This window comes from Sardina pilchardus, chromosome 23, assembly GCF_963854185.1.
Source record: "Sardina pilchardus chromosome 23, fSarPil1.1, whole genome shotgun sequence".
Lineage (NCBI taxonomy): Eukaryota > Metazoa > Chordata > Actinopteri > Clupeiformes > Clupeidae > Sardina > Sardina pilchardus.
Genome location: NC_085016.1, coordinates 5,098,688 through 5,113,591, shown reverse-complemented (window position 1 = coordinate 5,113,591; position 14,904 = coordinate 5,098,688). Strand labels below are relative to the sequence as shown.

Sequence of the window (14,904 nt, the reverse complement as noted above, 5' to 3'; positions counted from 1 at the left end):
AAGCATTTCATTTTTCAGTTTTATCCTGTTTTATCCTTCCACTATTATTTTAGTATATAGGCATAGGCAATGCATTGTGTGTGCTATGGTTGTTTGGGGATGAGGGTGTGAGTGAAGGTGAACTGATACTGGGGCTAATTCAATTGCAGACATGAATTTACCCTCTGCAATAAACTTTTCTGGATTTTTCTTGGATGAAAGATGGCTACATATTGCAAAAGGAGTTTCCCCTCTCGTTCCTCATCGCTGAGAGATGGTGAGGCAACAGATGCAAGCTCCACAGCTCCTCACCGTGTGATTTCAGTTGGAGTCTTGTTTATTTTTCATTCATATCTCAAGTATTTCTGTTGCTTGATGGACATTAAAACTTCATATCATAGGGGATTTAAATGTCTGTGATTAATTTATTAGCTTTCTGCACTGAAGGGCTATGCCATACAGTATGTGTTAGGCTTTGTTACCGTTATTGATAAGACAGTGGAGAGATTGACATGGACGGGAGTGTGAGAGAGATGGGGTGGAAATGACCTGGGTCGGACTCAGATGCAAAGGTAATTTCACAAAGGTAATTTCCTGTGTGAATGACTGAGAATGAGACAACATAGAATGGATGAACATATAGTATTTTATTTTGTTCTCTGATGTTAACATAGAAAGTATGCAACTTTGATCGGTCAAAGGTCAGATGCTACTTTGCTCCTGAGGTGGGGAGCATAGCAGCCAGTTGTCTGTGTAGTGTAGTACAACCATGTGATGGTAGGGGGACAGGACTACAACCATACACTGTGCCAAAGCTCAACTATCTAATTTAATCTCACCCTATAGCACATACCAAATAAATATGTCAAGCATTCTGACTACACTTGCTACACATTTGTTTGGTGAGGACAATGACCACGGATGTGTCTGGAAATATTAACACTACTAGACAAAGAGGACTTCAGGCTTTCCAACCTGCTGTTAAAATTATGCATTCAGTTTGAGACACACAGACATATTGTGGTCCACCAGGGAGAGCTCCAATGTGATCTTATATCATATGAATGCACAGTATATGTTATCCCCTTGTCCCTATGAATGTTTGAGCACCAGACTGTTGCCTGATACAGTTCTAACCGATATTCTCCCACCTACAGCACATGGTAAAAGTTAACAGTTGCATTTAGAATCCAGATCCTCACCGCAACTCAGAGTAAAATATTTGGTTGAACTGTGGCAGAACTGGTGGAGCTCCCTTTTTTATGGGAATTACGGGTACAAAGGGGGGGGGGGGGGGGGGGGGGGGGATTTGTTGGGGTTTTCACAGACTTTGCGATCTGTTTGAGAATGAGTCACTGAAATTCAAAGGCATCACTGCTTTTGTAAAGATGGTAGCAGTTCCCCAAAGGTGTTGACATTCCTGGTGTGAACACACACACACACACACACACACACACACACACACACACACACACACACACACACACACACACTGTCACGCAACGCTGCAGCACCAATGCAACACAATCGGAATAGACGTGTTGAGGCAGTATGTCCCAACCGTTAATATGGGAGTTCGGTTTCCTTGCCTGGATCCAGTATGCTGTAGGCTACAGACAGCATTTGCTGTCCACAGTTTTTTCTCCAAAAACACCCCAAATCACAACTACTCTCACTACTCACACTATTAAAATATTCTATATGGGTCAGAAGATCTCTCAATAGTATTTGTTTCTTATGCAAACCCTAAATCAAGCTTGCCAATCTTCCAGTTGTAGGCCTATTACAATGAGCTACAACCACCATAACAAATTCTGTAGTTTGGTGACATTTTACTTTGGGGGGCCATCATGGGTGGAGCAGACACCCCCTTCCCCCCAGTGTGGCCAAAAATAGGCTACTAGTGCTCGTGTATTCTATCAATCCCATACCACAAGTCTCAAATAAACTTTGTGTACTGAGTAACTAGTAGGCCTATATCTGCCTTAACAGTCAGGCTAGCTTTGCTGAATGTTTAATTTGGTAGGCTACTGTCAATAGCCTTGACACCCCCAAACCATATTTGTCCATAGGCCTACTATGCAACGACTAAATCAGCAACGTCCATCTCTGTGACCTCTAAAACTCGTAACGTCCAATCCTAGTTGCAGAATATCATCAACGTCCTTGCGCAGCGTTTCGAATTAAGATTTATTCTACCAGGGGCTTTTGATCTACAGCTAGCACTGCCACTAGTAATGACATATTCACACTGTAAAAAAAGATGCGCTGTTCCTTTAAAAAAAACTCCCCTGTCTCTTGCACTGTGTCCGTACCGGCGTTCCTGCTTCACTGGTTTAGCTTTGTTTTTATCGTCACTTTGTCCGATCATGGCTTCTCACTCCGCTGAAGAACCATTCCCTTTTCATGGGTTGCTTCCCAAAAAAGAGACTGGTTCTGCATCTTTCCTTACAAGATTTCCCGAGTATGATGGAAGGGGTGTCCTTATCGCCATACTCGACACCGGTGTGGACCCAGGGGCCCCGGGTATGCAGGTACAGCAAGCTAGCTAATGCAAGACCGGTGCTTTCACTATTAGCATTAGGCCGCACAAATGTTAACGATAATGAACGGCATCGGACCCTAAGTGCTGTTAGCTATACCGGGTCAATGGAAAACAGAACACACACCAGTTCACGGAATGGTTTAAGAACACAATGTTACTCAGTGTTTGCATTGTGTGATAGGGTCATGAATAACACCATATCAGTTAGCATACACACGCGAGCATTATACAGTTGTCAGTTAGCTATGGCTAACCATTTAGATAGCTAAATTGCGTTTAAGTTATTATGATTGCTAACAATAGCACGGTAACGTTACACTAGCGTCAGGCAACTACATGGTTTTATTCTTCATTTCATGTACGACCATCGCACAGTGTCAAAGATCAAATGTCAATGGACGTAGTGGCGTTTGAACATTTTAATATTGCAAGCTCATTGCTAACACTCTGACTGTTCTCTCGGTTGCCACGGACAGAGAATCATCATGGTCATGTTAGTCTGATCGCTAGCGTTAGTGGCCCTCTGTATCTTCAAGTGTATTCTTTGTCACAGCTCTCAAACTCCTGTCAACGCAGGCTGTGGTCAACGTCGTAAATGAGGTGTTGGACAGACAAATTTTTTGACACGTGGCCCTAGAGAGACGATATGATGGCTTAGATGGAAATGTAGTTTCTGGGTCAAAAATATTTCGAGTTACCGGGTTACCTGTAACGCTAGGTCGCTAATGTAGTTTTTTCAGAACATACTGTGCTTGCTTTCGACGCATGCGCGGGGCAGTGTTTTGGGTAGTGATTCGGATGGTTCTTTCATTCCAAGACATACATCGTTGAATCAGTGAACCGTAAAACAATGAAAGATCCTTTTAGTGAGCTCGAACAGCCTAAACTTGTAATATATTTTCAACACATGTACAAAACCATTGTCCTGAATGTAGATGTGTTCGAAAAAAGTGCTACAGGGCTGAACAGCTGGTCTTAAACCTCTGGTCTGAGTCAAGAGTGTACATCTTTGCGGCTCTGTAGTCAGAGGGTGTGGTAGTGCCTTATATAAGTAACCGGCACTTGATTTGGTCCAGATTCGAGATTCCAGGAATAAAATCATCTGTATGTCTGTGGCCATTATATGAATTGGCTCAATAGACTTTAGAGTACTGAGCAAAATACACACACACACACACACACACATACTCTGATCAAATCAATCTGTTTATTAACTGCCATTGAAAGCAGCTCACCTGTCACAAGTTTTCCTTGTTTTGCACCTGCATATTGTATATGTTTTTGCACATACGTATGTGTCTGGTATCATGTATGTATGTGTCCTTTATACACAGACGACAACAGAGGGGAAACCAAAGGTAGTAGACATTATTGACACGACAGGCAGCGGAGATGTCAATATGTCGACAGTTGTGGAGCCAAAAGACGAGACGGTGGTGGGTCTGTCGGGGAAGACACTTAAGGTGAGATTAAACCACCCCATATAAAAACACATCCAAAATGAGATTGCAGATATCTTGATAGTGTTTTTGCACAGCTTTCCTAACAATATTTAAGTCAACATTTGAAATGTTCAAATATGTAAAAGACCCTTACAGAAATATCACCACACTAAGCTCAATCTTGTAAGATTGAACATTAGTCTGGGGAGTCTGTGCTATATTTCTGCTGCACAAGAGGCATGACTCTTAAGTATTTGGGTAGTCCTTCAACCAATCAGACCAACGACCCGGGTGTGCCTGGTGGATAAGCCAGTTTGTGATTGGTTCCAGCAAACGTGGACAGGAAGCAGAAGAGATAAATGTGCAGGTTTCTAGCTTGAGCTGCAGGGCGAAATCCAATCGCCGGCATATCGGGTTGGGTTTACCCAGCCTAATTCGGGTTTTAAGTGATGATGTAATAATGGGACAATAAGTCTCTTTCCGGGTCCAACGGTTTTCAGACTCGCTTGTATTTCTCCATAGACAGTAAAATAAGCTATTTTTTCCCTATTCTGAGTAGCCTTTAAGAAAATTGTCATCTTACTACTGATTTTGTTGCCTCAACCCAATCAGTTTGATTCCTGAGTTGGCCAAACTCTCTCTACTGTACATCCTCGCTCTGGCGACTCTGATCAAACTCCACTAGTGGATGTACGCTGGTGTATCTTTGACGTCTTTCCCTTGCATGAGCCGTGTTACCCTATCTGACAAACATAATTATTTTCCCACAGATCCCTACTGCGTGGGTTAATCCATCTGGAAAGTATCACATAGGCATCAAGAATGGCTTTGACTTTTTCCCTAAGGCCCTCAAGGAAAGAATACAGGTAATGGATGGCAGTATATCATTACGCAATATTCATTTATTTTGGATATGCTAATTTGATTACAGTAGAATTCATGCAGAAAGTGATACAAAAAGTATTTCATACAGTGCACTGTGTTGGGTATTGTAAACGCTAAATAATGCTAACAGGGGAGCTACACCAGACGCGTAACTGAAGCGCTCCGTTCGTGACGCGTAAAATACATTTTACTGTAGAAGACTGGTCTATTTTTTTCGAATGTACGCGCCACTGTCGTGTCTGGGGTAGCTACTTCCATTGACTATAGTGATTATTAACTGCTGCAACATACGCGTCGCGAACGGAACGCTTCAGTTACGCGTCTGGTGTAGCTCCCCTGTAAGTGTATGTTTTTCACATCACAATAACTGCTATTTTAACTGGGAGGTGTAGACTTCTCCTGCTGGAGCGAGATGTTGTCCAACTCGGTGTAATACAGTGAACCGAGATGGACAATCTGTCCGTTTGTCCGTTTCACAAGTCCGTTTGTCCGTTTCACAAGTCATGAGGTGTACATTTGTCCTTGCCTGTCACAGAAAGAACGAAAGGAGAAGATGTGGGATCCAGGACACAGAGCTGCTCAGGCAGAAGTTAGCCGCAGGATAGAGGAGTTTGACCAAGCTCACCCAAACCCTTCACAGGTGAGAAACATGAACACACACCAGGGCTGTGCAATTAATCAAATGAATCGATTAATCGTGATTATTTATGACTTCCATTAAGTGCTGTGTGTGTTTCACTAATTCACGGATTGGTAAAAATGCAGAGACCAAATTTCCGTCATGGGATCAAAAGAGTGTATTACTTACAGTGACTAGAATTGCTTATTATTAAATGGATAGTTCCAGACCAGCTAGTATGATGTCTGGTCCTTGACTATTGCGAGTCAACTTTATCTTGAACTGTATGTGAAAATTCAAACAGTTGAAAAACGGTTAAAGGCATCTGCTAGATGCTAGTCAACTTCATCTTGAACTGTATGTGAAAATTCCAAAAAGTTGAAAAAGTGTTTTGTTGGTGTGTGACCTCCATTTGCCCTTCAGATGGAGAAGCTGCAGAAGGAGGAGCTACAGGCTCAGGCGGAGCTGCTGGCCATGTTAGAGAAGAAGTACAGCGACCCCGGTCCCGTCTATGACTGTGTGCTCTGGCACGATGGGGTCACCTGGAGGTACGGTCATTTCCTGTGAATAAGCCGCAGCGCAGTAGGCTGGGTGAACCCGGCCTCACCGGCTGCCGGCGAATTTGGATTTCGCCCGGCAGCTCAGGCTGGAAACCTGCACATCTATCCCCTCTGTTCCCTACCAGAACCTTTGGCTCCAATCACAAACCAGCTTATCCAAAAGATGCACCCGGATCGTTGGTCTGATTGGTTGAAGGATTATCCAAGTCAAGATTTGAACGTTGCTAATAAAGCTTGACAGTCCCGCCACTCCTCCGAGAGAGCACGCCTCTCGTGCAGTAGAAATAAAGCGCAGACTCCCCATACTAATGCTCAAGCTTAAAAGATTGAGCCTAGTATAGTGATAGCCAGACTAGCAGTGCAGTGTTTTATTCAAGTTAAAAAAAACAAAACCATATTTATACTATATTAACTGTCCCCCATTTATTAACCTCATAGCTGAAGAAATTTTGCAAAATCGATGTATAAGCCGGCTAATAGTGGTGGAAATTATGGTAAATTCGACTCTGAACGATGGTAATTAGTTACGCGACTTTATGAGCAAAACAAACATAACCAAGTTTGGCGTCATTCTTATTTGTACTCAAATGTTAGTCTGGTAATACCAGACCCACTACTGACCCACTAGCCTCTCACAATTGGGAAACGCTTCGCTCTAGCATCATAACAGGCGTAGACTTGCGCTAACTTTGAAATGATTGGTCCAGCCTAATCAATCACATTGATCTAGGTTCTAGGACATTGATCAACTCTACCTCCTACTTTGCCCTAACCTTTACAAACTGATGATAAATTGCATAAGCAGTCAGGAAACAATGTATGGAGACCTACCTTTGATGTACATAAATGTACACATTCTTACGAATGTAATTTTTGATATTTGCAGGTGTTGCTACTGCTGTTTACCGCAGCCACTGTCGATATCAGAGCTATTGCGTCATCACCTCTCGTAGTGTTTGCGCAGCCATTTTACTCTATCAAAGTGTGACTTTGATTGAAATGTTGTGACTTTGATTGAAATTTTGGCTTAATCATAGTGTGACTTTGATTGAAATTGTGCTTAATCAAAATGTGCCTTTGATTAACATTCTGTGACTTGGATTGAAATTTTACTTAATCAAAGTGTGACTTCTCATGTTAATGAGATTTCATCTGCGTCTGTGTGTGTGTGTGTGTGTGTATCAGAGCTGTTGTAGACACGACAGAGAGCGGAGACCTGGCCTCTTGCACGGTGCTGAGCTCCTATAGAGAAAGACAAGAGTTTGCTACTCTGGGTGATGCTGAGATGCTCAACTACTCCGTCAACGTCTATGATGAAGGAAACACGCTTTGCATCGTCACTAGCGGAGGTAAGCCTACAGCACTTGCACTATGAAATCTAAAGCGCTATTAAATCCCTCTGTTTACTGACAGCATGAGTGGTGTAGATTGACGGACAGTATGAGCTCTTGGACAAAAGAACAGTTTGAGCGCAATCAGTGCCAACCGCATTAAAACTTCTGTTATAAAGTTAACGTCCATCAGAATCCTGGGATATGCCTGCTTGACAACGGGAGAGATAGAACTAATGACTGGGTTTTGGCCATAGCAACCATCCATTTAGAGCTAGTAACGATAGTTTGTCCTGCAAGTTTAGAAAGTTGATATGTGGCGGAAAGTAGTTCTACAATCAAGACAGTTTTAGCGATGTAAACGTTTACATTATGCTCAAGGGGCAACGGTGGAATATAATTATATTCTAGATATACCGGTGATGAGTACGAATGGGAGATAAGCGGGATAACGGCCTTTAAGGTGACCTGTTCGATTGAAATGATGGCGAGATGGAGGTTTAGAACTCTGGCGACGTGCGCAGCAGAGACATTATTTCCATCGAACAGGTCACCTCGAAGGCGGTTATCCCGCTTATCTCCCGTTTGTAGTCATCACCTGAATATTTAGAATATAATTTCATTCCACTCGTCGGCCGTCATCCCTTACATATTGTTAACTTGTCCGTCAGTTAATGGTTTCTCTCTGGGCATGTTTGAGCTTTTGCCTTCTGGGAGGCGCTTTAGGGTGCCTTACCACAGAAGGAACAGATACAAGAACTCCTTTGTGCCACACTCCATCACACTCCTAAACCGGAGGAGATCATCTGAACACTTAAAACACTTTAAATAGATTACAGACTACCCTTTATAATGAATGTTGACTGTATGTTGATATGTGGTGTGTCTGTGTCTTGTCATCTGGCAGATTATGTAAACCAAATTTCCATTTTACAGACAAATAACGTTTTATCTTATCTTACGTGAAGGTGCTCACGGGACCCACGTGGCCAGTATTGCAGCTGGACACTTCCCTGACGAGCCGGAGAGGAACGGCATCGCTCCAGGCGCCCAGATCCTCGCCCTGAAGATCGGGGACACTCGCCTCAGCACCATGGAAACGGGGACAGGCCTTATCCGTGCGGTATGTGACATCCTCATGACTGAGATGTCATCCATGTTGTTCAACAACAACATCACACCACATTGCATTTATATAGCACTTTTCAAGGCATCCAAAGCACTTCACAGTCAGGGGTCAACCACATTAACCATCACTATATATCTCTATTGCAGCAAATCTAATTATGTTACTCATAACGTTACTCAAAACGTAGCTAGTTGGGAACGCGTTTGAGCGCGCATGAAAAGGAGAGAGAGCACCAGCTGGCTTGTCATTGTTGATAACTGATATCTCCTTTTTGTAAGAAACGAAAAACGCGACGACAACACTCCTGAGCAATCTACTATGAGAGGGCACTGCAGCCACTGAATGGAGCCGGCAAGAGTCTTAAAGTGACAGTGCACCATTTATAAATGAATTAAACAGCATCATATCCTAACCATAACCATCATATGGTTATGGTTCATAGGGGGGGGGGGGGGGGGGGGGGGGGTAATATTGAATGGGCCCCGGGCCACTTTGTACTTTAAAAATTGGGCCTCGAGATCAGAAAGGTTAAGAACCCCTGATATAGAGGACATGAGATGACCTGGAGCCATTAGCTGTACCGTAATTTCCAGACTATTAGCCGCGGCTAATACATTGATTTTGCTAAATTTCTTCAGCTATGAGGTTGATACAGGGGGGCAGTTAATATGGTGTTAATATAGATTTGTTTCTTTTAACTTGCATAAAACACTATCCTGCGGCTTATACACAATGCGGCTTATATGCGGGGAAATTACTGTAAGCTGGCCAGCTAGTTGTGTGCTTTACTAGGTGTGAATGTATATCCAAAAGTTTTATTCACAGCTTTTGACGGACCAAGATGGCGTTTGTATTTTGGCTGAGTGCTGAATAGCTCATTTCAGCCATTAAGAGCTAGCAAACAAATGAAATGCTGTTTACATGTTTTCAATGATCTCAGTGATGTCCAACACGGCAAAGAAGATCCAGAAGACTTCAAATAATTATGTGTTGATGATTTAGTGATTTAATACAACTGATTAGTATAGGATGTCAGAAAATGTTTTCATTTGTACTACTGCATGAGTTTAAGATCTGATTGAGGGTCTTATTTTTTTATCCACAGATGATTGAAGTGATCAACTACAAGTGTGACTTAGTAAACTATAGTTACGGCGAAGCCACCCATTGGCCCAACTCAGGGTGAGTGTCAACATGTTAACTGTTATAAACTCAGGTTGAGTGTCAACATGTTAACTGTTTTAAACTCAGGTTGAGTGTCAACATGTTAACTGTTTTAAACTCAGGTTGAGTGTCAACATGTTAACTGTTTTAAACTCAGGTTGAGTGTCAACATGTTCACATTGTTTTAAACTCAGGTTGAGTGTCAACATGTTAAAACTGTTTTAAACTCAGGTTGAGTGTCAACATGTTGAAACAGTTTTCAAACTCAGGGTGAGAATCAACATGTAAAAGCTGTCCTGTGGGGTGTCCTACGAAGCAAGTTAGACAAATCTAGGTTATCTAGACATATCGAGGCTGCACAAAGCCTCAACTCGGGTATTAAGTTAAGTGATCCTACGACAGCAGGTATGTGATAAATGTGTCAAACTAGGCTTTCAGCTCAGATCTGTGCGCGTTCTCGTGGTTGGGGTGATTTTGACCAATCGGGAAACGTGGAGACGCACAAGACAGCCTAGGTTTAAAAACGGTTACTTCCGCATTTATGAGCGGTAGCGAAATCTAGGGTGGTCTTTTTTAGTGTCTAACCTATAACATCAAAAAGTCGATGGTCATCAGATATTGTATGGCATGCATGTCCATAGTAGTGACATATTTGCACGCACAACATAGTTAAAAGCGCCTTCGAGATTCAAAATGTTTGCAGAGGCGGGGCTGAACCTGTTCAAAGTATGACAGATTAGCACACGTGAGATAACTTCGTTTTTCAAGATAATGGATTGGTTAGAATTGGTCAGAGGGCGGTGATATTTCACGATTTGAGCTATAACTAAGCACATAACCCGCTCCCGACCAGGTTTGGTTGCGAGCATAAGATACCATGGTGATACAGCGACGCTAAAACAAATCCACTTTCGTATGACAGCATACCCTGGTTTTGAGCGCAACACACCTCGCTAAGCCACTAATCGAGCTTCGTAGGACACCCCACTAAAGTCTTAATCAATAAGCGATCATGCCATTGTCATTTATTGTTGTCTAGTTGTATGGTTGTTCCAAAGATTGTTAAGGCCGCTGAGCAAGATGACGACTTCAATGGAACTCTGCTCTGCTTGTTCTCCCTGTGTTCTCTGGATTCCCGGAAGTGGCTTCTGATGAAGTATCTTGCTCCGCCTTAACAATCTTTGGTTGTACCTCACTGGGATTCATTTTACTAGACATCTCCTCTCATAGCACTACTACAGACACTCATTGATGCACTTACTCATTTATGCACGTATTGTGTTTTTTTATTTGTTGTTAGAAATGCTCTTAAAATCCTAAATGTTTCTTCATGTTGTAAGTCGCTTTGGTTAAAAAGCATCAGCCAAATGAAATGTAATGTAATGTAATGTAATGTGATCAGCTTTTTCTGTTATTAGTTCCGTATTTGAGTTGTGCCATGTCTGTAATGTGGATGTGCGTGTGGATTTCAGGAGGATCTGCGAGGTGATCAACGAGGCTGTGCAAAAGCATAACGTGCTTTTTGTGTCAAGTGCCGGAAACAACGGCCCATGTCTCTCCACTGTGGGTTGTCCCGGGGGGACTACGAGCTCTGTGATAGGTCAGTTCAAACGTCTGTCTAAATACCTACAGTGTGCGTGCTTTTTACTGTAATTTCCTGTGTGCTAGCCGCATTGTGTATAAGCTGCAGGAGAGTGTTTTATGCAAGTTAAAGGAAACAAAACCATATTAATACCATATTAACCAGGACTTAATCAGAAGGTTGTCGTAACAATTTAGTTTTTGTATCGTCATCCTCTTGTTCCACTCGGACTTTCATATAAAGATCTGCATGTTCATGGTGTATGTTTTCTATTCTGTCCCTGTAGGTGTGGGTGCATATGTTACCCCAGACATGATGGTGGCCGAGTATTCGCTAAGGGAAAAGCTGCCGCCCAACCAGTACACATGGTCTTCTCGGGGGCCCAGCACAGACGGTGCCCTCGGAGTCAGCATCAGTGCACCAGGTGGCGCTATTGCTTCCGTGCCCAACTGGACGCTGCGTGGAACCCAACTCATGAACGGAACCTCTATGTCTTCTCCAAATGCCTGTGGTGGCATTGCGTTGGTGCTGTCAGGTAGCGTTACACATCTGATTTCTCTTATTGTGTCACACGTTTGGCATTTTGTTTTCTACTCGATGATGGCATACAGTATGTTTGGGTGTAAGTTGTAATCGCATGTGTGTTGAATGTGTAGTAATCTGGTGAAGTGCTGAGACATATGTAGATGTATATTTTTAATGTGATATTTTTTTTTCTGCCCGCCTGTGTGTGTGTGTGTGTGTGTGTAGGTTTGAAGCAGAATGGTATTCGCCCCTCAGTTCCCGCAGTGAGACGATCTTTAGAGAATACTGCTCTGAAGGTTGACGATATCGAGGTGTTCGCACAGGGGCATGGCATCATTCAGGCAAGTCCAGTTTCACTGTCCGCATACAAGGTGTATTCCAAACCCTAAAGAATAATTCCATGATTGGATAACACACAATCCACACACTCTAATTACTCTTTAACCAGTCACACACACACACACACACACACACACACACACACACACACTCTCACACTGATACATGTAATAACCTCTGTGCACATACACAGGTGGACAAAGCCTTTGACTACCTCATGCAGCATGCCTCTCTGCCTACCACCAATCTGGGCTTCACGGTTTCCGTGGGAGCGCAGCGAGGCATTTACCTCAGGGACATCGTCCAGGTGGCCACTCCGTTTGACCACAGCGTGGGTATCGAACCCGTGTTCCCCGAGAACACAGGTAAGTTAAATAGTCAAGTCACGCGTTGGTGGAACGCACTACCTGTAGGGACATCCATCGCCATCTTCAAAAAATGTCTGAAAACCCAGCTCTTCAGAGAACATCTCCTCTCATAGCTCTACTACAGACAATTGCACTCACTGATGCACTTATTACACTCATTGATGCACTTATTGTGTTTTTTAATATGTCGTTAGAATTGCTCTTAAAAGCTTAAATGTTTTTACCATGTTGTAAGTCGGTTTGGTTAAAAAGTGTTAGCCAAATGTATACTTTCGCTTAAGAAAAAACGACCAAACGGCGGTTTAATAGAAATGACCTGGAATTGTCATTAAAACAACATGCACATTTTGTAAATATGTGAAGATTGATTTAACTGTTTTTGCATCTGAACTCTTTAAATATAATACATATACTCTTGCTCTTCAGAGCACCAGGAAGTGTATCAGTGTACTCGTCAGATTTCTGAGTTCTAAAATCGATTGCTTTTGTCTCCTGTAGAAAACTCAGTGCGCATCTCCCTCCAGCTGCACCTAGCCCTCACGTGCAATGCATCATGGGTACACTGTCCGTCCCACCTGGAGCTGATGAATCAGTGTCGCCATGTCAACGTGCGTGTGGATCCGCAGGGACTGCGGGAGGGGTTGCACTACACAGAGGTACGGATGAATTATTGATTAAATATTAGTGTGACTTGCTGGCTAGGGTCTCCTTTGGCAGCTGTTTTATCTGTACATCATATACAATAAATCACTTATACATCCATACTGTAAGTTATGGTTTGTGTTTTTATCATGTTAAACATAACAGTAATTTCCTGTGTAAAAACATTTCCTGAGCTACATACAGAGATATTGGTGTATATTGGTGTTGATTATTGAGGAGCCCTTTGGGCCTTGTCAATCACAGCCTGTAGATGGCGGTAGAGGTCATCTCTCCTTTCGTCCTCTGGTGGTGTTGGATGAGGTTTAGGGTGCCTCATATAAAGTTTATATGTCCTCCCTCGCTCCTCGGGCCTCGATCCTCACTGATCTACATAAAGAAACATAGACGAAGGGATAGTCTATCGTTGTTGCCGCCCCATCATTCTTTATGTAGATCAGTGAGGATCGAGGCCCGAGGAGCGAGGGAGGACATATAAACTTTACATGAGAGGCACCTCTAGTTTGATGGTTCTCTTCTTGGTAGCATGAGCTGTGATGACGGCTGAACTAACAGGTTCCCAGTTGATGAGGACCCTCCTTACCTTACCCTTAAGTTGTTTGTAGGAGTTCTCACCGTAGTCCAGGTTTGTGTTCATAAAGTAGAACTCTTGGAGAACTCTTAATAGAACATGGCTATGGCTATGGCTATGGCTATGGTTATTTAGCAGACGCCTTTGTCCAAAGCGACATACAAATAAATAGCAATACAAATTAAATAACAGTGAACAATTACAAAAAAGGGAGAATAGCAATATTATCAATACAACAATCATTTAAGCACTAATCTAATGAGAAATAAAACAATGAAATGACAAAAGCAATCAAATAAGTCACTCAGTTAATTATCTAATAACAATAACTATAGCAAGGTATGGCTAAATTTAAGGACAATAGCAGAATAAATGTAAAATTTTAACAATGGACAAATTATAACAAAACAAAACTATTATACAAACCATAACACATAACAAACACTCAAAAGACTAAGTGCATATTAAACAAATATGCCTTAAGACCCCTCTTAAAAGATCCAAAACTGTTGCTTGAACGGAGAGCACTGGGCAACTCATTCCACCAACACGGAACCACTGAAGAATAGGATCTACAGATTGACCTAGCATGTATGGTTTGTCGACATAACAGACGCTCCTCAGAAGATCGCAATGGGCGGTTGGGAATGTACATCTTCATCAAAGAACTGAAGTAGCTAGGAGCAGATCCAGTCAGTGTCCTATAGGCCAGAGTGAGAGATTTAAATTTAATTCTGGCTACTATAGGGAGCCAGTGGAGAGTAACTAGGAGAGGGGTTACATGTGTCCTCTTTGGCTGATTGAAGACCAGTCGTGCTGCAGCATTCTGAATCAACTGTAGTGGTCTTAATACGCAAGCAGGTAGGCCAGCTAACAGGGAATTACAGTAGTCCAGCTTGGAGATAACCATTGCCTGTACAAGAAGCTGAGTGGAATCTTGTGTCAGATAAGGTCTGATCTTCCTAATGTTGTACAGGGTATACCGACATGACTTTGCAATTGAGGCAACATGCTCAGAGAAAGTAAGTTGGTCATCAATTATGACACCCAAGTTACGTGCCGATCTAGTTGGAGTCAATGAGGATGAATCAAGCTGGATGTTCAACATAAGTCGCGTTGTGTATAAGCGGCAGGACAGTATTTTATGCAAGTTAAAAAGAATCTAAAATCTAAAAGAAGAGTTAAAAGAAGAAACAAAAACATTA

The 14,904-nt window shown here is 42.5% G+C and overlaps 1 protein-coding gene across 2 annotated transcripts in view; it reads left to right on the top strand.

Annotated features, from left to right (window-relative positions):
• The first annotated feature begins 2,264 nt into the window (after positions 1-2,264).
• The window catches only part of tpp2 (tripeptidyl peptidase 2), a 29,536-nt gene continuing 16,896 nt past the window's right edge, over positions 2,265-14,904 (top strand). For both annotated transcript variants that reach the window (XM_062527237.1, XM_062527236.1), the window contains exons 1-13: positions 2,265-2,513; positions 3,859-3,987; positions 4,737-4,832; positions 5,387-5,491; positions 5,894-6,018; positions 7,216-7,379; positions 8,330-8,484; positions 9,596-9,672; positions 11,127-11,254; positions 11,523-11,771; positions 11,987-12,102; positions 12,294-12,465; positions 12,967-13,124. In XM_062527237.1, coding sequence (XP_062383221.1) covers positions 2,349-2,513; positions 3,859-3,987; positions 4,737-4,832; positions 5,387-5,491; positions 5,894-6,018; positions 7,216-7,379; positions 8,330-8,484; positions 9,596-9,672; positions 11,127-11,254; positions 11,523-11,771; positions 11,987-12,102; positions 12,294-12,465; positions 12,967-13,124 — 1,839 coding nt within the window. In that variant the 5' untranslated portion in view covers positions 2,265-2,348. The remainder of the gene's footprint in view (positions 2,514-3,858; positions 3,988-4,736; positions 4,833-5,386; positions 5,492-5,893; positions 6,019-7,215; positions 7,380-8,329; positions 8,485-9,595; positions 9,673-11,126; positions 11,255-11,522; positions 11,772-11,986; positions 12,103-12,293; positions 12,466-12,966; positions 13,125-14,904) is intronic.